This window comes from Pocillopora damicornis, chromosome 4 (genome assembly GCF_964200805.1).
Source record: "Pocillopora damicornis chromosome 4, jaPocDami1.2, whole genome shotgun sequence".
In the NCBI taxonomy this organism is placed as follows: domain Eukaryota; kingdom Metazoa; phylum Cnidaria; class Anthozoa; order Scleractinia; family Pocilloporidae; genus Pocillopora; species Pocillopora damicornis.
In genome coordinates this window covers 16,134,642-16,157,264 of record NC_142673.1, presented here as the reverse complement: position 1 = coordinate 16,157,264, position 22,623 = coordinate 16,134,642, and the positions used below count along the sequence as shown (strand labels likewise).

Here is a 22,623-nt window from a genome sequence, read left to right as displayed (position 1 = left end):
CACAATGTCCTCTTGTGCGCTTGAGAACGTGCAAAGGTCTTAAGGAATCGCTTTGAATAACATCATACCATAAACACTCAAATCAGCCCCTCTCTGCAATAAAAATCCCTCTTCACTAAGTCGCTCGCTTAGGCCTAGTTCAAACGTCGATCTTTACATGTACCAAACCTAACGTTTCTATTAAGTACATGTAAAGATCGACGTTTGAATCAATTAGGATCGGCAGATTTGTATAGACGTTTAAATCAACTGCCGCTCTTAATTATTCGAGTCGACCCAAATTGCAATTAGTTTCGGTACATGTAAAGATCGACGTTTGAACTAGGCCTTAAAGGTTCAAGCTTTTCAGCTCTCCCCTCTCTCCCCTCTCTAATACAGCTCCCCCCCTATCCCGTCCCACCTAAACAAATCTCCATGTATCGTTATTGATTTTGGCCAGTTAGCGTTTCAATGAACCTCTAAATAGCATTTGATAGCTTTTGAATTTAGACATTTAATGCGACAATCAGAGGAAAACTAACGAGTGGCACATTGGTCCTCACCAATGCTTTACAATAATCCACCCCCTGGCTCCCTCTAATAAGCCCCTTTCTCTCAGAAGCCCCGTTATCCAATTAACCCCCCTAAATGGAAACCCTGCAAATTGATAAGTGCCCCCTGTGGCTCATCAGGGCGTTTGTGTTACGTTACGTTAATAACCACAAGAGGGCTCGTGTCTTGTAAATTTATATGCTTTTCATTCCGGGTTTCCTTATTCAGAAGTTCCTCGACCCGTTCCAGGTTACAAGCGTAAATAAATTGTACTTCTTGATCTCTTTACTTTTCCTTAATTCCATCGCAAAAGAAAAAAAAAACAAAGGTGTGAAAAAGATTCTTGGCTTCTTCCGCAAATTCTCGATAGATTTCTCTCAACGAACAGTCAGCAGTTACACGTTAGACGAAGATGGTCAAAATATAGTGATCTGTTTGTGATTAGAAGATCAATTATTTGAAAAATGTGAGGCAACTAATAATACTGAAATGAAAATAATCATAAGGATAATAATAACAGTATGAAAACATTGGATCGATGTCAGTATCTAAGCAATTAACTGCGCACCTACCCGTCCCCAAACTCAACGTTAAAACACTAACTTGTTATTAGTTGATTGTTGTTGTGTTACGGGAGGGGTAGGTATGCAGCTGCTCAGATGCTGACGTCCAACAAAAAAAATTTATTTGTACCATGTTTAGCGCATTGTGACAAAATATAAAGTTAGACGTAAAATTTACAATTCTAAAATACATTACTAAATGCCTTATCAAATAAAAGGTCTCCTTTTAAAAGTACTTAAAAACGGAAATGATTGAACTGCAGATGAAAGGAGATTGCGGAGTCTGCGGGCGGTATAGCGGATCGATCTATGTCACCTTTAAGGTCCTCAAGTTTCATCTGCGAACCACTGACAAATCTCTTTACTTTTCAACAACCCAATGCAATGACTGTTTCATCACTCAATTTAATTTTTTTTTTTTTGCCTTATTATTTTCAGGGAATCGATCACTCTCTAAAAGCTAAGACTGAGTAGCCATCTGTTTTCCTGAGTACGAGCGTGGACCCAACTACGCATGAGCAAAGCAGAATTTCCAGCTGAAGAAAGTAAGACGGTATTAAGCATGAGTGTACCATTATCTGTGAACGTTTTCTTGCAGATCACTTTATGAGGTCCCGGCCGGTAAAAAAGCAGAAAAATTCACAAACAATGATCCAATTTGTGGTTTACCTACGGGATGATAGCCCGCTAACGCTTTTAGTGTAAAAAAGGGGGGGGCTGTTTCCTCGGAACAAAACATCGATGAAATCGAACCTCTATCATATCAGAAATAGCACAAGTAATCTGGAAAACAATCTATCTTGAAAATGATATTGATTTGACTAGCAGAGGTCAGTCACAACATTTTTTTTTTCAATCACGCAGCATGTAAATCGAAAGAGATGAAACTGAGGGGAGGTTTCGAGTCCGTCAGTTTCAACCAGGTGGATGGAAGGGGATACCGAAGCTTAAGTCGTTGTATTTTTTTTTCGCAACAATTTTCGAACTCGGACCTCCCAACTCCTTCAAAAATTGAACACGACAACCATGGTTTTTTTTGGCACAATTTCCGTTTATGTTTAAAATTTGCCGTCAGTCACTCTGTCACTCATTATAAGCAAACACACCTCATTAAAAATTCTTCATTCATATGAACTCAGTCTTTCGCCCCAGGTAAAATAACATTGAACTCAAATGGAGCTGGGGTTAATTGTAACTTTAACGGAAAATTTTGCAAGCCCGAAGATGCATAGCCTATATTTCACGCGGCCTGTGTCCATAATCATTTACAAAGGGAAATATGACAGTTCTACTCTTTTTAGATGGCATTGTTGCTAGTTTTGTCTTCGCGTGATTTGTACCCGACTTATTTTCAAAACGCCTCAGGCATAGATCCTATGAAACATTACCTTTAGTCCTCCAGGCATAGGAAAGCAGCTGAAAGTCGGCTGAAGTGCTATCAAAAATATAATTTGTCTCCAGAAAACGTTAGCCCTGGGGCTTTTTGTCTTGAGGGCATCAGTGAAGTATTCTCTACGACGAAAAGCAGAGCGAAACCCACATCTCAAAAAACCCCCCGGACATTAGGCGCATCAATTTGCGAGCGTTTGATGTCGATTTACCCTGTGTTGTAGTTTCGTTGGCCGTGTTGTCCATGCTCGTTCGGCACCAGCTGAGCCTCAGGTACTCTAGAAGATTTCTAAGCAGGTAAGACAGTGCTAAATGAAGATACAGTTGTGCAGTTAATTCAAATCATTGCGTCTAAGAAACTGTTTTCGTTCTCGTGATATTCACATCTACGTACAAAACAGCGATAAGGCCAGGATAACAAGGTGTCTTTGTCGATCGTCACGAAATATTTTTCGAAGTAACTCTCCACTTCCACTCAGGTTACACATATCATCCCCGTTTCAAAACACGGTGCATGATTACGACATCAGATCTTAGAACAACATAGACATTTGCACGATACTTTCGCACCAAAACCTGCTTTATGTGAAGATATCGGTCAATGTTACTGCATAGAAAATGTGTAACACAGGCGGGCATAGTATGTACTCGGATTTTCTAGGCTTTTTTCAGTGAAAGCACCTTTTTTTGTGAATATTGCTGATAATTCGGACGTTAACAGTTTTTTTTTCTTTCACTTTTTTCTTTTTGTGCAACTACGTGGTAATAATCTCTTGGCTGGTAACTAATGATTAAAAGTTTGCTTCAAACTTATCACTTTCCTTGCTTGAACAAAGCTTAATTTCCAAGCGAAACTACGCGTTAGGACTGGATAATAGAACTTCTTTAATACGTCATGTGATTTAAGTCTTTCACGTGATCAGTGTATTTGTTATAGAGGAAAATTAGAAAGCTAAAATACATCCTGACGTACCCAGGGGGTATCAGGAGGTCTTTGCAGGACTCACAATGGGTAAACAGAGAATCAATCCACTTTGGAAACTAAGATTGCTTCTGTCTCACGCACGTTACAAATGAATTTTACATCTTTACTAGACATGTAAATTGCGGAATTAACAAAATTATCAGACAAATTTGAGTGTCTCAATTTCAGTCTTGAACATGTGATGAAGACTAAAACTCATGTACGTAAAGCACTCGCATGGATAAATTACCCACACAAATGATTATTCATGGTTAACTTCAACTTGAGTGAAGGCTTTTAATATGTACTTCCCCGGGATTTTGAGTTGAAGCGAATTCTTCTCTTTTTTTCGCTCTCCGTGCAAAAGGTATTCTTCTCTGTTAATAAAAGGGGTCTGTTTCTAAAGAAACTGTGGTGCTGCGGTTGTGCTGCGTCGGTGGGTGGTATTACAAGATAATTTGGCGACATCAACTGAGTTGATAACGGCTCTGACGAAGCATGGGTTAACGCTCGAAAAGTCAGCTTTAGAGACTGAAACGGCGCACAATTTACGTTATTTATTCCGTTGATAAGACCGTATTATCTAGTATTCTACGTAAGTTTTTCGAAGGAACTATGTCAACGAATATATTCAATTTAGAAGGAAGCCGGATTGTAAAAAAAATTATGTAAATAAGAGTTTTTTTTACTCCTTACCATATTTGATTTTCAAGGCTTCGCCACCGTCGCGTGTTGAAGCCTACCTGGTAAAAACCCCGGCTCACGGGCTACAGCGGATTCACCTTTAAACGCAATACAGTTAAAGTAAACATCGGTCTTATTTGCTCGGGCCGGTCTTGGGTTTATAAAATTTGTAATGGAGGATAGCGGTTAATTCACAGTTTCGCATTTTGGCAATTGTAATTTGCTTAGAGTATATAGGTTAAGTAAACCTTCTTTAGTTCAAATGCATCAAAACAAATGAATGTGAAGTCTAATAAGTGATAAACATTCCTTACAGTCGCTCAATCAAAATCATTGTCGTAATTTTAAAACCGTTTGTTGTGCGAAAATGTATCTCGTAATATCTGACATATACTCATCGATCCAAAGATTGAGCTAGGTAGTAACGTTTGGAAGGTCACGTGGTTGAACCACGTGACTTCCCCTTCATTGGGCTTGTACTTGATCCTCATCCATCCTCAGTCGATATCTCAGGTAAGATATTTTCCTGCCAAATATGGAAAGGACGTCACAGAGTGAGTCAATCGAAACCTAACGTTGAATTTCTCACAAAGTAATCTATGCTACCTGTCTGAATAATCCATTAACATTTCTGTGTTGAGGTGATCCAATAAATTACATCAACTCCGATGAAACCCAACCAGACAACACGATTTTCTTGAAATATAGAAATTACAAATTATTCAAAGCTCAGTGAGTGAATGGAAAGAGGTTTTAAAAAAAGGTCGCAGAGAGAGACCGGTTCTGTTCCGGTTCAAGAGCATGAGGTGTGCGCCATGCACCCGGCTGATAATGCTGTGGGCACTACCAAAACATTCAATCACGGTGCCTCGGAAACGCTGGCGGCTTGCTCTAAAAATACCATAGTGTTTCAACGAGGAGGTGAACGAACATCGAATATTTGTTCGCCAAATGCCACCACCTCCACAGGGCTGATTATTTTGCGTGGTTGATTACGGAAGTTTCTGATGCATTTGCATGGCCTATCAGTTTCCTTTTCTTCTTTTGTATTGACTCTCTTTTCATTCTCTGTAGTTAGTTTGTTTTCCCATCCACATCTTTCTCTCTCCACATCTCTTCCACGTCTTTCCAATCTTTCTCTTTTTATTTTGGCATTTAGTTCGTTTAGTTCTTAGCAGAACAGATCCAGGGTAAAGAACAGGAGTTAGGAATAGCATCACGATAAATAAATTGCCGCAGGCAGGGTTTGATGAGTTCAGCGTCGAAAACTGAAAGTTGAACGAAGAAACACATTGAACCACTGAGAAAAATTAATTGTCAAGTGCGTGCATGGTTTGATTGATCCGATTAAAGAGTATCTACTTGGGCAATGACACCAATTTTAGTTTGACGCCTTGGTGTCTTGGGCCCCTATTGAGATGTTAAGAGTGCTAGCATTTTAATGCCAATAACTTGTCTAAAAAAGGCTGACATGCCTGAAGGCGCAGAAAATTTATAACTTACTTCAATAAATCCTTGGTCTACAGATTCCACGTTCAGAGATCTTTAAGCTGAAATGCGTCGGAATGGAAACTTTTAATTAAAATGGAGAACTTCGAGCACTAATTTTTTTCTGGATCAGCCTCGCGAAGCTTTTAGAGAAATAACTGAATGAATAGATTTTTGATCAACGTTTTTAAGATAGCCTCAAGCAAGATATCAATAACATGCCAGCGTTCATGCATTAACATGAAAAAAGATGTTTTAGAGTTTGAAGAAGGTTCTAGCGCTGGTCAAGATGGATCGTTTGTTGATTAATGTCCTTATATCATGGGATAGTTACATCGTCCCTCTAAGTACGAAAGTTAGTCAATATAAGTAGGACTTTCGTCCATGGTAACATGAGAGCAATAGTGAACTTTTCTTTAAAATATTGTGTCTTACAACAAGAGGATGCTTTGTATCTCTTTTCTATAAATAACCAAACAGCAAAACAGCACCAAACTTTTACTGCAAGTACAGTATCTATTTTATTTTCAGAGAAAGCAAGCGGTCAAACGTAAGTGGTTTGAAGTAGCCCTCACAGAGCTTAAAGATTAGAAATTGTCAGATTTTTTCGGCGAGGAAAATAGGACATCTAACAGATTTGAAAAATATCATCATTTCCACAAAAGGCCGTGTAAAAATAGCGTAGTTTACCACAAAAAATGTTAAAGATTACGCGTCTTTTGCGTTGAGTCTTTTGCTCACTCAGACTTACGATTTCAACTTTATAGGTTAACTTAGAGGCACTTTTTGCTTGAAATAATTATCGAAATGAGTGGAAGGACCTAGCAAGTCTGTTTGCACAAGCCACCTTGAACTCGCCCTGGTTAGCTTGCGAGCCGCCCAGCAGGACGTGTAGACAACCAAATATAACTCCATGAATAGCATTGTATTTCCCGAGGCTATAAAGACACACACTTTGGTAAGGCACATATAATAAACGTCTCCTGGGGGTTAAATATGCAAACGGCTTCTAGACTAAGAGCTGCCGGCCAATTTAGCATAATCAAGCCTGCTTTACACACAATACCCGACTGTCACTTGTAAAATTTGAATAAAGGGGAGTGAGGTATAATTGGGCATTTTAAATAGGTCCTTTTGTCAAAACGTCCCGCGCTGACAAAGGACGCGGCTTAAAAATTTCTAATAACAATTTTCCGTCAGTGGTAGCTCACTGGATGAAATGCGTTTTTTGCAGCATACGAAAGGAGTTTAACTTCGCAAACTGTTTTTCAAGGAAAGATGGCAGTGAGGGTGAAGACAGACAGAGAAAGTCACCTCTCGTATTGTACAGGGGCTTTAGGGAAGGTGGATTCTCTGCAGCTACAGAAAAGTGCTTCAAATGCTGAAAGTTTTGACCACGTCAGACAACAAACGAGCTTTGTAGATGAAACTGCACAAGGTAGGGAAATAGTGATTCAGAAAATTTGAACCAATTAAAAGCTTTTTTACGTACGTGATAATGTGACCGGCGGATACGTTCGAGCGGCAGATAGTTAGCTTTAGGCTCTAGTCGGCCAGCTGGTTTCTTCCTTTTCAGCTAAGCAAAACCCTCGTGAGAACTTAACTCAAATTTCCTCAAATAAAAACTGTTGCTAGGGATGGCTGACTTAAGGAGGCTATGGTCGTTTAATTGCTTTCATTCGTCATGTGCCAAACTTGTGCACAATATGATGAAAGCGAAATTAGGGCTTTAAAATTCACAATACCGCATGAGGTAATAAAAAGCCTGAGGCGTTTTTCGGTTCCCTGAACAATTTCTCCTCTGTCACGTTCACATTCTCATTCACTGCAATTTAATAAAAGACCTATCGAATTGGAAAATAAGAAACGAGTGTTTACTCATTTTGCATCTCAGGCTTTTTTACATTAATTATGGTGAGATCGTGATGAAGCCCGTCAAATACATCTGAAGACAATACAAATACTACTCTTCCTAACATTTTGCTACTCTAATCTATTCCACGGTAAAAAAAACACGCACAAAAAAAAACAACCGCTTTTCTATGTAAACATGTTTACATGAAAAGCAGATCTAGACTGGCAAGGGTAATGAAATTCCAAAGGTACCGTTTTAAGTTATATATTCTAGATTGTCGTGAAATGAAGGACATGGCTGAATTGTGCACTTTTCTAGCAAAATATCTGGCTTCCGCACGACTGTTAAGTAGATAATAAATCAAAGAGTTGTTTATTTTTTTCCTCTGGAAAGTTCGCCCGTGATTTTGGTTAATCTTATGGCTCCAAATATTTCCTACAAGGCCATAAATCTTAATCACGAAGACATTCATTGTATGCTAGCTTGAACTCGACACGTTCGTTCACTGGAAGCCTCTTAAACGGAAATCACTTGTTACCATTCAGCTGTCTAAGTAGTGAAGCTTTTTACATGCATTAAATATACGCTAAACTGAGTACTTATATACAGCTTGTCTCAGCCATAAAAGATCATTTTCCTTTCATTTTATAACCAACCGATTCAATAAAAAATCGAAGAGAAGTTTCCAGTCGTTCGAAAGCAGAGATATTCTTCAACTGGAATTATAGTGCGAGAAAAGAAGAAAAGATTTGTGAACATACTGCCTGATCACATTTGAGGCAACTTTTTGTCTCAGGAATTCATTACTTCATCAAGTTTGGCGTATCTTTTTCACAATGGAAAACAAAGCTTAAAATAGAAATTGTAAGCCTTCCATTATCTAGGCATTAGAAGGCCATGTTAACGAAGCGTAAAATGATCACGCACATTTTGTTTTCAGTTAAAGCTACAGTTTTAATGATTAATTTTGACCAGATTCATTTCATTGCTAAACAAATTTCAGAAGATAAATTGATAGTATGCATTGAATTCTCTGCAGAAGTGTTTTTCTGTAGATATATAGGCAATAGCTGCTTTTGCTGACAAATTTAACAAGTCTAAAGGGAGGTAAAGAAACACCCTTAAACAACTTATTTCACTTCGTTCAAAGCAGTTTTCAGTTGTTGGCCTTTTTAAGGATCTCGAACTTGATTAAATTTTCCCATGCCGTGTAACTAAACTATGGTGCCACAAACTAGAACACATTCTTACATAGGCTTGCCAATAACAATGATTCCTTCACTAATAACCACATACTACATAATGGAATGATCGTCTGCGCTTTACACAACATCAGTAATTTAAATTTAATAGCATATGATATACACATCGTCGACAGGTTATCGTCAAGGTTTTGAAATAATCTGATTTAAAAACTTCACGTCTGAAATATATCGTTCACCTTTATCGCGCAGACTTCTGTTTCAGTCTCGCTTGAACCTTCATGTAACGCACTGTGAAATGTATCTGCATCTACGTAAGTAGGAGACCTGACTTTCAAGAAGAGGAACAAAAATCTAACTTGAAACCAAGGAATTTACAGCAGAAGCCAAAGCCAACGCGAACAAGAAAAACATTTTTGACAACACAGATCAGTGAATTGTGATCCATGGGTCGTGGGGTTTTAAGCAAAATTTCTTGTCAATATTGACAGTCTGTACTCTACTGTAGCTTCAGTTGCCATATCAATGTGATAATTTATCATATTTTGCTGAGCTCGTTTCGTCTAGTCTTAATCAAACAAATGTACGCTTTGCCACTAATATTTGCTCTCACCTTACTATAGCATGATGACCCCCAGATAAGGGACCACTTTTAAAAAACAACGTGTAGGTCGGTACCATTTAAGTCGGCTACAAACTAATTGCCTTTCGATGTATAAAACTAGACTAAGATTGCAAGTATTTTGTTCACAACTGGCAAGTTTCTAGCTTTTACAACTGACATGATGTCTCCTTTGAATTAAGCTCGAGAGGCACTGGATCAGACAACTCCCATCTCTTTGAGACTCGTATAGATTCTAACACATGTCTTTGATAATAATAGATTCTAACACATCACTTCACTCAAATAATATCACAGATGTACTCACACGACCTTTGACTTTTCCTTGACAAACCACGGTTGAATTACGAAGAACGCAGATTTTATCAAGTCTAAAGGTGAAAATATTATGTCTCCATCCTTTGGAATGCACCTAATCGAAATTCCTTAATACTCTAAATCACGCAAACATAGCTTTAATTTTGATTTAACTAGCTTTAGTGGTCAAGATTCTCCAAAAGTCTTACATTCCCCTTATCGACCAGACGTGAAGGAAAAGTCAACACATTAGCTACCTGCACAAGTTGTAAGTCTCATTTAAGCTTTGCTCTTCACAAAAAAGAAAATTAAACCTACTTTGAACCGCAACTTGCTCCTTAAATTTTGTAGATTTGAACTGGCTACAAGGTAACATCCCCACTCATTTACGCTTCTCAAACCCGAAATGTAATCTTGGTTTGATTCTTTCAAAATATTTTTCCCGGGACAATATCACTTATATCAGTTTTACGTAATATGGAAAAAATTCAGGAAAACAAACATAAAAAATACGATCCACGGGCTTAAGTCACGAGAAAAGGTGCCAGGTTGCTAAGGAAACCAAAGTGCCTTTGACAACCTTAACTTCTTGCAGATCTAACGGACGTATTAGCCTCAGTATCTTCAAGTTAGATCAGTTGTTGACTTGAAGTGGTTGAGTTGCCTCATATGGAAATCAATTCATTATTACCGAGACTAACTATATAAACGTTTTATAAATATAGTAAATAGGGAACGAACCATTTTACGCATTCGAACGACAATACAGCATTTTGTTATTTTTATCAAAAATTGTGGACATAAACACGCATGTTTGCGCAATTCGTCGAATCAATTTATTGGTATTGGTATATATTGTCGGTATAATTTAATACCCTTTTTATTAAATTTTAGAGAGAGTTCACTTAAAGAGAGTACATTTTGAAAGGTGTATTTTTAAGGCGCTTAGGAATCAAATGGCATGGGTTTCGTAAAATCTCATGACATACGAACCGCTCCATGATATCGGGGACATAATTAGATTTTAATGGTCTTCTTATGGCTCTTCACGGAATTCAATTTTCAGAAGCACGATATCATTACTACAATCTTGCTTAAAAAAGTGTCATGGGCTATGTATAGCCTAATTTGAGACATATGAACTCAGAGCCAAAGCAAACGACAATTTATCACAGTCACTTTTCAAGCACGTGCGTCATTCATTTGCTCCATAGAGGAGAGGATTGCCTGACGACTAAAAACAAACCCGCCAACGCATGTAACTATATTACATCGTGAGAAAAATAATAAACGTGCCTTAGTATTGGTGTGTTCCCATTGTTAAAACTGTAATAAAAACAACAAAATAAAAAACAAGAGAAAAATTACTCATCCTTCTTTTTTCATTCAAGAATATTCGTCTTTGTGAATGATATGATATGACTTTCATATATTCTTAACCGAATATTCGTCTTTGTTAAAACTTATTTCACATATCCTTAAGTAACATCAATGAAAACTAAATTTTTGTCTGATTGCGATGGCCGGGAAGCAAACTTACTATAAGAAATTATTTAGGGAATTCAGTATGGGTCTACTATGAACACACGACCAACTGGACAGTTAAGGTTTGTAGTTCACAGGCCTGGCACGGACTCTGCGAGGTCCCAACATATAACTGAACGAGTTTTAGTTAATTTTTCTTGTTTCTCTCTTCTCAGGGAACGTGTCTTTCTCGCAAATTGATCCTCACCGGATTATAAAGCAAGAAACAGACGAAAACTACAATATTACAACGCCGCCTCGCTCAGCCAGGAGCCCTTCGCCGAGAGGAAACAGGCGAAGTAAATCGCCCCAGGATAATGCATCACCCCACCAATTCACCGAGAAGTTCTCGCCAGACAATATGAAAAAAGAATATTCAGAAGATGTTTCCCCACCTGGGAGCGCGGCTCGTTCACCAAATTCTCCCTTTTTTGAGAGGAGGTCGCATTCTGAGGCCATTGTTGTCTCAAACACAACCTTACACGTACCGGGTTCTCGGTTGTTCCGACCGGACGAACGAATGAGAAATCTACATTTCGAAGCGCTAAAAAACCATCAAGGTTCGACTGTACATGCTGATGATCTTCCTTGCACCTCTAAGAGGGTTTACAGCCATTATGGTTCAGTTCCTACCATGGTTTCACGTTACCCGGAAAATTTTGTTGTTCCACGTTTTAGAGCACGAAGCAACGAGGATTTTTTGCGCCACGAGTGGCAACAGTCCTCTCTGTACGAGGTTAGTCATAGGGAGCCTTCCCTTTACAGAAACGGTGTTACAAAAGTCTTAAATGAAAGTGAACCCAGAAGTAAGAATACCTCCAATGGTTTCCAAGAAGAGCAAGGGCCTGAAGTGAATGGCTCATCGCCAAACGACCCCAAAACGTATCAAAACGGGGTCTCCGCAACTGGAATAAATTCAGAACAGGGCGCTGTCCACAGAAAAGACGAGGAGCCAGTGTGGAAGAAATACCAGTGGTACAGAGACCGGAAGCGACCACATTCTCAACAGACTAAACCGCGTAAATTAGAGCAAACCATTTTCATGCAGTACAACGAGATCCGCTGCAGAAGAGTACAAGAGGGAAAGGTAGTGAACGCAGGGAGGAGGAGATCGTCAGAGTCTTGGTTTCACGGCAACGGTAAAGAAGTCAATCATTCGCATCCTTTGTCTCCTAAAAGGGCTCGCACTCACGAGTATTCTTACGGAGAGGCGCAGTCCAACATTGCCGTTGTTGAGCAACTACGTTCCCCACCTCCACAAACGCTGGGCCACGACAATTTGGAGCGCGCAAACAAATCGTACGTTCTGCCCAGGGGTAACCTTACTCACAACGTTGACGAAGACAATTTGGAGAGATTCAAGGACGCGGATGAAACCGATTTTGACAGGACAGGAAACTTTTATTGTTTCTGTGGTAGGGAAGGCTGCATTGAGCAACAAAGATCAGCTCGGCCTGTCATCTTCTGCCATGAAGAACTAAAAGCAAGAAACCAAGACTGCAGCACTAAGTTTAGGGAAGAGACAGGCGTTGAAATCGTTGATGGCGAAGAACGAATGTCCCCTGACCTTGGAGATGACACTTTCGAAGGGATCAGCAGCCAAATAGATAATGATAACACAGAGGTTCTTCCCGAGAAATTGCGTCGTTGTCCCCAAGACGTAGCAAAGATTCTGCGTCTAAACAGGATCGTAAAAGCCGTCACAAATGGCAGGAAAAGGGCTATTACTTCAGATTCGAAAAAAGAACTGCAAACAGTCATTAAAATGAAGAAACGCGAGAACAATCACAACTCGACCGCACATGGAGATGATGATGAAGTTACGTCTATAGGAAGACTCGAAAAGCGGATGGAAAATCTGAGCGATTCTGAACAAGAGAGCGACCAAAGATGCGACAGTGAGAATTTAGCGGAGAAAACGATAGAGGATGATGACGATGATGAAGAAGAAAGAAATCCTATTGGAAACTACATGGATTATTTTAGCTACCCTGAGAAAAAGCCTCAACAAATGAGAAACGAATTCGATAACAGTTCTGTCTTTCTGCAGTCTGTTTCCGATCAAGAACCGTTTCTAGTTCGCAAGCCAAACGGTGTTGAAGATATACCTGCCCGTGATGACGACACCGCGGTATGTCAGGTAAACGGGCTTCTTTCACTGCCCGGATTCAAAGAAACAAAGTTTAACATCAGCCTAGGAGAGCTTAAAAGACGGATGAACCTGCCGGAGACACTAACACGAGTTGAAATGATATCATACGTGAGACAGGCCAAGTCATCGGGGAGGGTTCTCCTGGACAAAAACAACATCGTCACCGCTAATCGTTCGCGCCCCACTATTCTTTCGCGCGTTTGCGAGGGTGAGGCGCAAGTCTTAGCTGAAGGAATACAGAAGATGAACAGGGACTATCTACCGCTTACTGAGCTGGCTCGTAAAACGGTCGACGCTTATAAGGACGACGACTGTCAGGTAGAGAACTGTGAGGACTGCAGACTCAAACTCAGAAGAAGAATTGTGGATGTTGAAATAACAAGGTCAGTGTAACAAATCGTTGAGCAAATCGATCAAGTATTAACAGTAAGCATTTCTGAGACAGTTAGGGAATGTATTTAGATTTGGTTATTGGAATAGGGGAAAATGACATCGTATGGAGCAACCGTTTCAACAAAAAGATGATGTCGTGTTTGTATCACACTCATCGCTCACCTGGAAATCATCGCAGAGACGGTTGAGGGTGGACCGTCCTTTTGTAGAATGCTACATGTATTTCAAGGGGTTAAATTTGAAACTGGAAACGTACGTTACATGATGGCAAGGCAAATCTTCAGCCAGTTGTGCTGTATCATATATAAAAGAAACACCGTGTATAACATATCAGATATCAAACACTGCTCGAACGACGAGAATCGGGTACACTGCAAAATATCAAAAGATACTTGCGCTTTTCTATAAAGAGCTAAAATTTATTATTATTTAATTACCCGGTTTGAGGAACCGCAAAGGGTCACCCTTTTAGTTCAAATGTTTATCAGCGTTTACATGAAAAATTTTCAAGTCGGATCAAGCCTTTCTGTTAGGTAACCCTAACAGGCTGGCTCGAGTAGAAGGGTTCAAAACTTCTTCAATTTATTCATGTTACACGGACTCAAAAGCCCAAAAGCTAGGCCGGAATGGCAAATCCACTCAAATAAGCACCTTTATTCCGCATTTCTTGCTTAAAATCATGTCCTTGATCATCAATTACTATCATTCCGTCCTACATATTCGAGTTTGTAGTTTTCTTGTTTTTGAAATCTTTGTGGCCTATATCGTTTGTCTTTTTCGGCGTTAAAAATACCGACCTGGGTCTGTCTCAAAGCAACCACATATCGTACTAACAGCAACCCGGGATAGCGTAGAGTGTTTATTCTCAGAAATCTTTGCTATGATTCAATCTAGGATCGTGTTAAGGGTCCCTCCGTTTGATTCTCTCTTAGCTTGGTATGATTAGAGATGGCTTTTCCCGTTTTTCAGCCTCTATCATCCTTAAAAACGATAAATAATACAAACATACTGTGGCTAAACTCTGACATATTGATTTGCTTCTCTTGTTTCAACTTTTCTACAGAAACTCGCTGAAAGAGCTGCATAAGACCATCGAAGACAGTAGAAAGGACGATCTACTTCATACATTTGAGCTTGCGTCGCACACTTTTGGGGTGGCAAACATTCTCAACCATTTATCTCTTCTAGATGACTACTTTAAAACTTTGTTATTGACGCTACAAGACGAATGAAACGAAACGACCGCGCATAGAAATTAAACACTCACAATCTCCGAACTGAAACAACGAAGACTAGAAAAGTAGTTATACAACTCAAAATAAGAAATTTCATAAAACCTTCTGAGCAATTATCGCGATGAGTGACAGGCCAAATAGCCAAATGATCGATTTGAATTCGATTTTTGATACTTAGAGGAAAAGAAATAATTAATTTTTTTTTTCTATTGTGTTTTAAGAAAAAGTGAAAAAACAACTGATTTAAGTGTATTCAATGATTAAAAAAGAATATTTTGCTAAAAAAACTCATTTGAATTCATTCACTTTTCTTTCATCACTATCGAACTGAGTGCGTATCCTTTAAGGCACCCAGATATCTTACGGTACGCGGGAAAATTAAAATCCATGGTGGATATATACTTAAGCCCGTTTAAAAAAGAAAATGCCCTTAAACCAACTACCAACATACACGCTAGGTAATTTTGCAAGTCCGCTACGTCAATTTTGCCAAAGCTAACATATGGTTCTCTAGGATTAGATATCGACCAAAAGAATGAAGTTTTTCCCACACTTTTATTAGCAGTAGAACCGGTTGGAATTTTCTTTAATGAAAACAGTTTATTTCAAAGACGTTTGATGAATCAAGAGCTTCCTTTATTTCATTTCAGAAATCTTAGATTTTATTTCGTCAGGTTGCATCGTTTTTCTATCCACGGCTTCAACTTATGGGTGCCTTAAAAAATTTGCTCGATGTACAAACACCTTTTCCAGATACACTGAAAGGAGTATCCTTGTAGCATGCGATCCCTGCATCGTTTGTACGAAGGTGAGGCTTCACTTGCTCCCAAACCTACAAAAAATATAAACAAACAAAAACAAAATCAGATCCAATGAGTTAACTATAAAACTATCAAACCTGACTTGCAGGCCACAAATACCTTTCTCTTTGGATTCAACTGCTTGTCTGGTTCCCCTGGAAAGCCATCAAATGTGACCCTGTCGCCAGGTACGCTGCCCTCGGGCGCATTCAGTAGTTCAAACGACGATCTGTCATCGGGACTCGCACACATCACCATGGCTTGCGACGTGATACCGCGCATTCTAAAATCACAAACAACATCGCAGAATAATAGATTTACCTTTCAATGTAGGTTTGATTTCGTCTGACATCTGATCAAGTCATTGGTTCCCTTAATTTATTAAGCCAATCAATTATGCAAAGGCAAACTCAGACATTCTGGATTGGTTTTGACAATTTATCAAAAGTGTTGTTGTTGTCCGTTGGATGTTTCATGTTTCACCAATCGTTATTTCATCATTTCCATGCAGCATTGTGTTCGATATACGAACTCACTTACTTTACTGGCTTAAGATTGCACATCACGATTACAACACGATCCTAAAAGAGCAAAAACGGAGAAATTAGACTTCACCCCAGACATGCGTCTTTGTATCAGCTACTACATGTTCTCCAAGGTACTACAGGTGCTTTCTTGGACTGAAAGCTATTATGCAGTGCAGGTAACGAAAGTGATTTTATCTTATGATAGCGACAGTGTGAAAACCAAATTGAGCATCAGACTCACGCCATAATTTAAGCTATTTGAAGCTTTCAAATGGAGCTGTCAGTTTTGAATGCGTACTTGGAAGTCTTCCCCTTACCCAGACATCCTCTTTTTATATTGCAATTTACAGTACCATCGTGTCTTCTCAAGTTTTTCTTATAGTGTTCTTCTATATCATTTCAGTTTTTAAGTGGCTATGCCAAGCTTAGAACATCTTGAAAATTTTTGCCGATATTAATGAAGTTCATTGTTTGTAATCCACGTCAATCTTTCCTTGTATTAACCATCATCGTTCCTTTTGTCTTCCTTCTTCGAATTTTTGTTTTCGTGAGGTACCGAAAATATTGAAAAATAAAATCCTCTTAGGAAAACCACTTAACAATTGGTTCATACGTCAGCGTGCGTTCATCGAGATATGAAGCACGCGGGAAGTTTGGAGAGCACGAAAGATGCGTAAGAGTTGCTCGAGGCGTAGCTGAGAGCAACTCTAGCTTCTTGAGTGCTCTCTAAACTTCCCAAGTGCTTCATATCTCGATGAACGCACGCTGACGTATGAACCAATTGTTTTATAACATTTTCAACCCGATGGAAAATTTTTTTCTCAAGGGATACGTTTGCTGACGTCATGAGCGTGCTCAATAGTAATATGAAGCACGCTCGCGCAATTGAATTTGATGAGACAAATTTACTAGCCATGTTATAATTCCTCTTAGAAGCCTTACACATTAAACAGTTTAGTTGGCTTTGACTGATCTGCACACTGAGCAGCACCAATCTTTTCTGATAGTAGTTACACGATGAGCTGAATGTTGTGTGCGCTGTGATTGGTCATTGCCCATGGTCTATAGGAGTATACAAATATGGCTTTTACTGCCTCATCCAACATGGCGCACAGGCAACTTTGTTTGTGTGTTTGTTTGCTTGGTTTTTTTTTATGTTAAACGTATAAAAAAATAATCTAATTTTCGGGATTTCCATTCTGTTAAAGATCGCAAAAATCGTCTGTTCATGAGACATTCCTCACACCACATTTCGACGTTATATGTGACCTACAACTGACCACGGCGCATCCCTACTGCGTACATTACCTGAAGTTCCTCTAGAGGCACTGATCCTACAAGGCCACTGCAAACTGTTCGGGGACTTTCTTCTCCAACATCAACTGAGAAAAAAAAAAGTACACCAGAACAAATGTTAAACCAAGGGTTTCATTAAAAGCTGGCCTACCGCTGTCCGTTTAGCCTGCTCGCAGGCTCTCGTGTTTGGGTTTCGCCTTACGGCACCTTTTCGGGCACAGCCGCCTATCACACGATCGGCAGCCGAAACTGGAAAAAGGTGTTGAAACCTCTTGTTCAACGCGACACATTTTCAGCAAAACTTCGTCAAAAAGAAAAAGCGGCTCAGAAATCGGGGGAGCCACTTTTGGTAGCCGTCAGCCGGCACGCAGGAGGACACTGACTACTTACTTTCTTCCACAAACAGTGTATCAGCATCAGGGTGACGTTTGGCGGACACTACTTTACCCACACGGAAGTCAATACGAGACACATCAGGTTCCACAGTGTTGGCCGCTTCTGAATTCCAACATGGGAAAAAGAATTTCACACCAATAACCTCAAGACAACAATTACTCATAGTTAAAAACTAAATTGCAGAATACCCAAAACTACATTAAAATGAAAAATTGTCACGAAAATCTGGAACATTTCTTAAAACTGAAATTAACACAAAACAAGTAATTTAGTCAGTAAGTCCATTTCAGGAGCTTGCCAAGTGTAAGAACAAGTTCGACTGCCTCGTTAACCCTTTGATCCCGAAGAGTAACCAGCATCTAAATTCTCCTCACAATATCGCCCCTGAGACACACATTACGGTCAGGAGAATAAAGGAAATGATCACCAACTAAGGAAGCTTTGGTCTGTTATACAAATTCTACTTGTCAGCACCTAGCTAGGGAAATGTATAGAGAACAGTATGGAGAATATGCTTACTGATGTTACCCTTGCTCTTCGTTAATCACGAATTAAAACATCCAAACTAACTCGCTTTTACGTCAAGGTGTTTGCTTGAAGCATATGGTTAATGTACTCAAGTATTTCAGGACTCTTCGTTATCTTTGAATTATTCTCCTGATAATATCGATAAAATGACACCAAATAGCCAAGTTCTCAGTAAAACTTTGTCTGAAATGTTTCATGTTTTGCTTAATCGAATAAAAAGAAACTACTCGCAATAAACTGAACAAATGTATTTGGCAGAGTCTTTAAAAGAAAAAAACACTACTAGTCAAGCAATTTCAACTGAATGTTGAAAAAAAAAACCAGATTTGCATTGCTTTTGCTTTAAGTTTCTTTGGAATTGACCCCAAACTTGTGTTACTCAGTCAGTCGCATTTCTCTGCGTTCTAGGTACACTGGTCTGCTTGTTTTCACTTTAAGTGAACCCCTTACTATGCTTTCCTTTGCACTAAGGGGGCCTTTGTTACAACCATGTGTTTGGTTGAACCAAACTCATCAGGGGCACTCTACAAATAAATTCCAATTGCAAAGATAACCCTAAAATAATTTTTGAAACAGAAATAAAAAACAAAAGTACATAGAGCATGTAGGCTATAAACATGTACATCTACTGTCATTCAGCACCTTCTACAGCTTTTGGTTTCTCCTTTCCCTTTTTCTCTGCTTTCTCTTTCTTCTGTTTCTTTTCCATTGGCTTCTCTTCTTTTGCTTTTTCAGGTCTCACTTCTGCTTGTTCAGTGACAAGTGCTTCAACTTTTTCTTGTTCAATGAAAGATGTGCCTTGCGCCTTACCTGGGAGAATAACTTGTTTCACTGAAAAAAAAAAAAGCCAGCATGGCCAATTTCAATTTAGTGATAGAACAGTTTCAAAAGAAAAAATGCAAAACATGCATACGAAACTCTGTACTTACATCCATTCCTCACTTCCCAATATTCCAGCTCTGCTTTAAGTTTGTCAACTTCCTGCCTCAAGTGCTCATTCTCTTGTTTGAGAGCTGAAATATCCTTCACAAAAAAGCAGCAGAGCTTTAGAAAAGAATCTCAAACTGGTGGGCACATGGTATTAGGACTCCATTGCAAAAAGTATAAAAACGAGCTCCATAGTCTAATATCAAAATAATATAAACAGCTCTGCTGCATTAAAAAGACATATTGTTTTTTAAACACAAACAAAAATCATGACATTACAAACTGGCTCAGTCCAGTTTAATACAGGGGGAGGTTTTGATCCTAGTATTAGTTTTTGAGCAAAGTTTGGTCAGTTTAGCAACTGTTCAAGGAGTGCACACTGTGTTTGTGCTGATTTCCAATCCTAATCAGTTTGTTTGTCCTAAGATGGCTGTTCTTTCTTGCAAAATCACTTTCTTTTTATGGGTTATATTGCTGATGTACAGTGGTACAAAAATCACCTTTTGACTCTAATTATTCATCACACAAATTATTCTATCAGCTGACCTTACTTCCCAATGAATTCGTCTTCTTCTCTAAAAGGGAATTAAAATGCAGAGGTAGTTTAAGAAAACAATTTCAATTAAAAATCTGGTGTTCTTGATATGATGACCTATAGCTTTCAGATAAATATAGGCTACAGTAGTTTGATTGCTTCTGCATTAATTAATTGTGATAGGTTATTTATCATGAATTAAATATTTGTTAAATATAGGAGTCTCTAATTTGCTCCCATGTTACATTGGGGTACTAGTACCTAGTAAACCTGCTTTTAACCACTTAACCTCTTGGAGTGATGAGTATTTCATTTCTCTCATCAGTATCACCCCTAAATCAAACACTAACGTCATGAGAGTAAAGGAAATTAGCATAGTTGCTCCAGTGATTATAGAGATGCACATGCTCTGATTGGTTGAGGATTGCATCATATATTGCTAATATAGCCACCTCATACCAGGTGATTATAGCAGATGTGATAAATATTAAAATGGCTGCCTTGTATTTTGTCAGTGTTCTGAGGAAGTGATGAACCTAATAATCAAGAAAATTCAATTCCACAGAGCACAAAAGATGCTATTAAGTTTGGTGTAACACTTTTTAACAGAAAGATAAGAAGTTTTTGGTGATTCAATTAAATGAACCAACCCACTTCAAGGGAAACTGACTTTTTATCCAGATACGAGTTATCAAAACAATTGAAACAGAATGGTTTCAGAATGGATTTCTATTCAAGAATTTCTGAAGTTCTTTCACTTGTACTGAGCAACAAATAAGTTAAACTTAAATTTAACATAGAAAATTTGATACTGTCAGAAACATAAAATCTCTGTCATTTTTTTTTTTTTTTTGGTGTTTAAAGTGTCCTCTTCATCTCCTCCGAATCAAAGGCCTTTGCTAAATTAAATCTGAGAATTTGCCCTGTGGAGTACCATTTCACAGGATGGGGTGATGTTTCAAATTTCCCCTATGGGTACACAGGCAAATTTAAAATAGATTTTTGACCAATCAGACTACATGTTGTGTCTAAGTTATGTCATAATATTGAACACTCCCCTCAACTTTGTCTTGGGAATTACTGAACAATAATCACTTCACCTTTGGCAAGTAATTGTTAATTTCATCCCAAACTCAACAAGCTCTTGATTGTTAGAACATAGAAAATGCATAGAAAACAGCATGGATAACTTGCTTACTGATGTTAAGGCATAAAGGGTTAATATTTGGCAAAATGCAAGCAGGGTAATAATACATTAACACTAATTGTGACACAAGACTATCCTTCCAACAAGGAAAAATGCAATAGAAATGAAGCCAAGGATAAAATTACAAAAGTACAAACAATTAGTCCTGTTGATGTCAGTTACAGTAAATTTTTTAATGAATGAAGTTTCATAAATTCATTAGATACACAGTAAACAAAAAACATAGACATATGTAGCATGCAAGAGTTATTTTTTTTGGCTGGGCAGGTTGAGATGGGACAGTTAGTTGCCTCAAAAATATAGCTCCAGGTAATTTTTCCAAGAAAAGCAAACTGAAACTCTGTTTAGTAGACCCTAACCAAAGTTATATAGCAATCTCAAATAATAAATGATTGGGTATGTTCTGATAGGACTTTGGATGTTGTTTTCATGGTATGTGATGGAATACAAGTTGTTTGGTAGGTGCAGAAAAAACATGTTTTCACTTAAAAATTATACAAAAAGGTTAGATGTTAACCTTTCACATCCTGACAGATCTCAACCTCAAACGAGGAGGCTCTTGCGAAGGCCACAAACCATTATACTTATCAAATGAACCCAAAATTTCTGGATAATGTCATTCTTTGTGTACAGCCCCCTTATTCAATGACATCATTTGTGCAAAAACAATACTCAAATGCTGTAATTGGCGTAAGATATCCAAATGCTGTAATATGATTGGTGTGAGATACATACCCTAATGAGGCAATTTGATTGGTGCAAGATACATACCCTAATGTGGAAATCTGATTGGTTTGAGATACAAACCCAAATGCAGTGATCTAGTTGGTGTGAGCAACATATCACTCTACGCGCTAACATAGTTTTTTTCTTATTGTTATAAAAATAACTCAAAAATGAGTTAAATACTTAATCCTGTAACTTCAAGCATCTGATAATTTGTTCTCCCTTTTCCCTGCCTCAGTTTCCTTAGAAAGTAGTACACAGGATTTGGCGCTACATCCAGAAAATATCATCTGTCTGATATTTTTTCTTTTCTCGTCACCACTTAACTTGATATTTTAGAAATTGAGAGTAGAAGTTACATTTCTCTTTGGTTACTTCTAGATGTTAAAAGTTAAAGGGCAACATGACAACATAACGGTTCTGAATTAAAGTTCTGTGCATAATCTCTATAATGTTAGTAAACCCACATGAAGGTTACACTAGTATCGGAATCTTCAAAATGAGTTATCACAATCTCTAACCTGTTGCTTTCTGTAAAAAGTACAACTGAGATTTCAACAGGGAAATGGTCTCTTCAGCTTCCACTGCACGTTTTTCAAGTCGCTCTACAACTTCTCCACCCGTATTCATCATAATTCTCGACTGAAAAATATGCCTCAAACTGTTACTCCTGAAGAAAATGCCCTTATTTCCACACCAACAATTAAGCCCTCGAAGCATTTACTTCCTCGAGGAGATTAAAAATTGAAACAGGATGGTTCTCAGCGGCTATCACTTAGCTT

General features: G+C 38.5%; 2 protein-coding genes and 2 long non-coding RNA genes across 5 annotated transcripts; 2 read left to right on the top strand and 2 right to left on the bottom strand.

Moving 5' to 3' along the window:
- The first annotated feature begins 2,634 nt into the window (after positions 1 to 2,634).
- Positions 2,635 to 15,186, top strand: LOC113686706 (uncharacterized). Of its 2 annotated transcripts, none has more exons than XM_027204356.2 (4): positions 2,635 to 2,780; positions 6,854 to 7,057; positions 11,296 to 13,654; positions 14,728 to 15,186. In XM_027204356.2, exons 2-4 carry the CDS (start codon positions 6,898 to 6,900, stop codon positions 14,894 to 14,896), a joined length of 2,688 nt encoding a protein of 895 aa, XP_027060157.2. In that variant the 5' UTR covers positions 2,635 to 2,780; positions 6,854 to 6,897; the 3' UTR covers positions 14,897 to 15,186. The 2 variants fall into 2 exon arrangements, with proteins under 2 accessions (XP_027060157.2, XP_089059429.1); XM_089203303.1 differs by lacking the exon at positions 2,635 to 2,780 and adding an exon at positions 6,387 to 6,577.
- On the bottom strand, positions 3,991 to 7,315 carry LOC113686709 (uncharacterized). The gene is made up of 3 exons (XR_016185719.1): positions 7,112 to 7,315; positions 5,635 to 5,681; positions 3,991 to 4,657 (listed from the first exon to the last, which is right to left on the bottom strand). It is a non-coding gene; the product is annotated as an uncharacterized LOC113686709 (long non-coding RNA).
- Positions 15,187 to 15,435: 249 nt separating the features above from the next.
- Positions 15,436 to 22,607, bottom strand: LOC113686707 (aminoacyl tRNA synthase complex-interacting multifunctional protein 1). Its single transcript, XM_027204358.2, has 9 exons — positions 22,363 to 22,607; positions 19,920 to 19,948; positions 19,376 to 19,469; positions 19,089 to 19,277; positions 17,913 to 18,020; positions 17,535 to 17,608; positions 16,240 to 16,280; positions 15,820 to 15,982; positions 15,436 to 15,731 (listed from the first exon to the last, which is right to left on the bottom strand). Exons 1-9 carry the CDS (start codon positions 22,559 to 22,561, stop codon positions 15,600 to 15,602), a joined length of 1,029 nt encoding a protein of 342 aa, XP_027060159.2. The 5' UTR covers positions 22,562 to 22,607; the 3' UTR covers positions 15,436 to 15,599.
- On the top strand, positions 16,243 to 18,487 carry LOC149047009 (uncharacterized). Its single transcript, XR_016185720.1, has 2 exons — positions 16,243 to 16,402; positions 17,435 to 18,487. It is a non-coding gene; the product is annotated as an uncharacterized LOC149047009 (long non-coding RNA).
- Positions 22,608 to 22,623: the final 16 nt, after the last annotated feature.

Bases quoted from the DNA above. Each gene is read 5' to 3' on its own strand.
- LOC113686706 (XM_027204356.2), top strand. From the start codon at position 6,898: ATGGCAGTGAGGGTGAAGACAGACAGAGAAAGTCACCTCTCGTATTGT. The intron at 7,058-11,295 runs GTAGGGAAATAG...CTCTCTTCTCAG, and splicing joins TGTAGATGAAACTGCACAAG to GGAACGTGTCTTTCTCGCAA. The intron at 13,655-14,727 runs GTCAGTGTAACA...ACTTTTCTACAG, and splicing joins GTGGATGTTGAAATAACAAG to AAACTCGCTGAAAGAGCTGC.
- LOC113686707 (XM_027204358.2), bottom strand. From the start codon at position 22,561: ATGCTTCGAGGGCTTAATTGTTGGTGTGGAAATAAGGGCATTTTCTTC. The intron at 17,609-17,912 runs GTAAGTAGTCAG...TTTTTTTCTCAG, and splicing joins TACACTGTTTGTGGAAGAAA to TTGATGTTGGAGAAGAAAGT. The intron at 15,983-16,239 runs GTAAGTGAGTTC...TTGTGATTTTAG, and splicing joins TGCAATCTTAAGCCAGTAAA to AATGCGCGGTATCACGTCGC.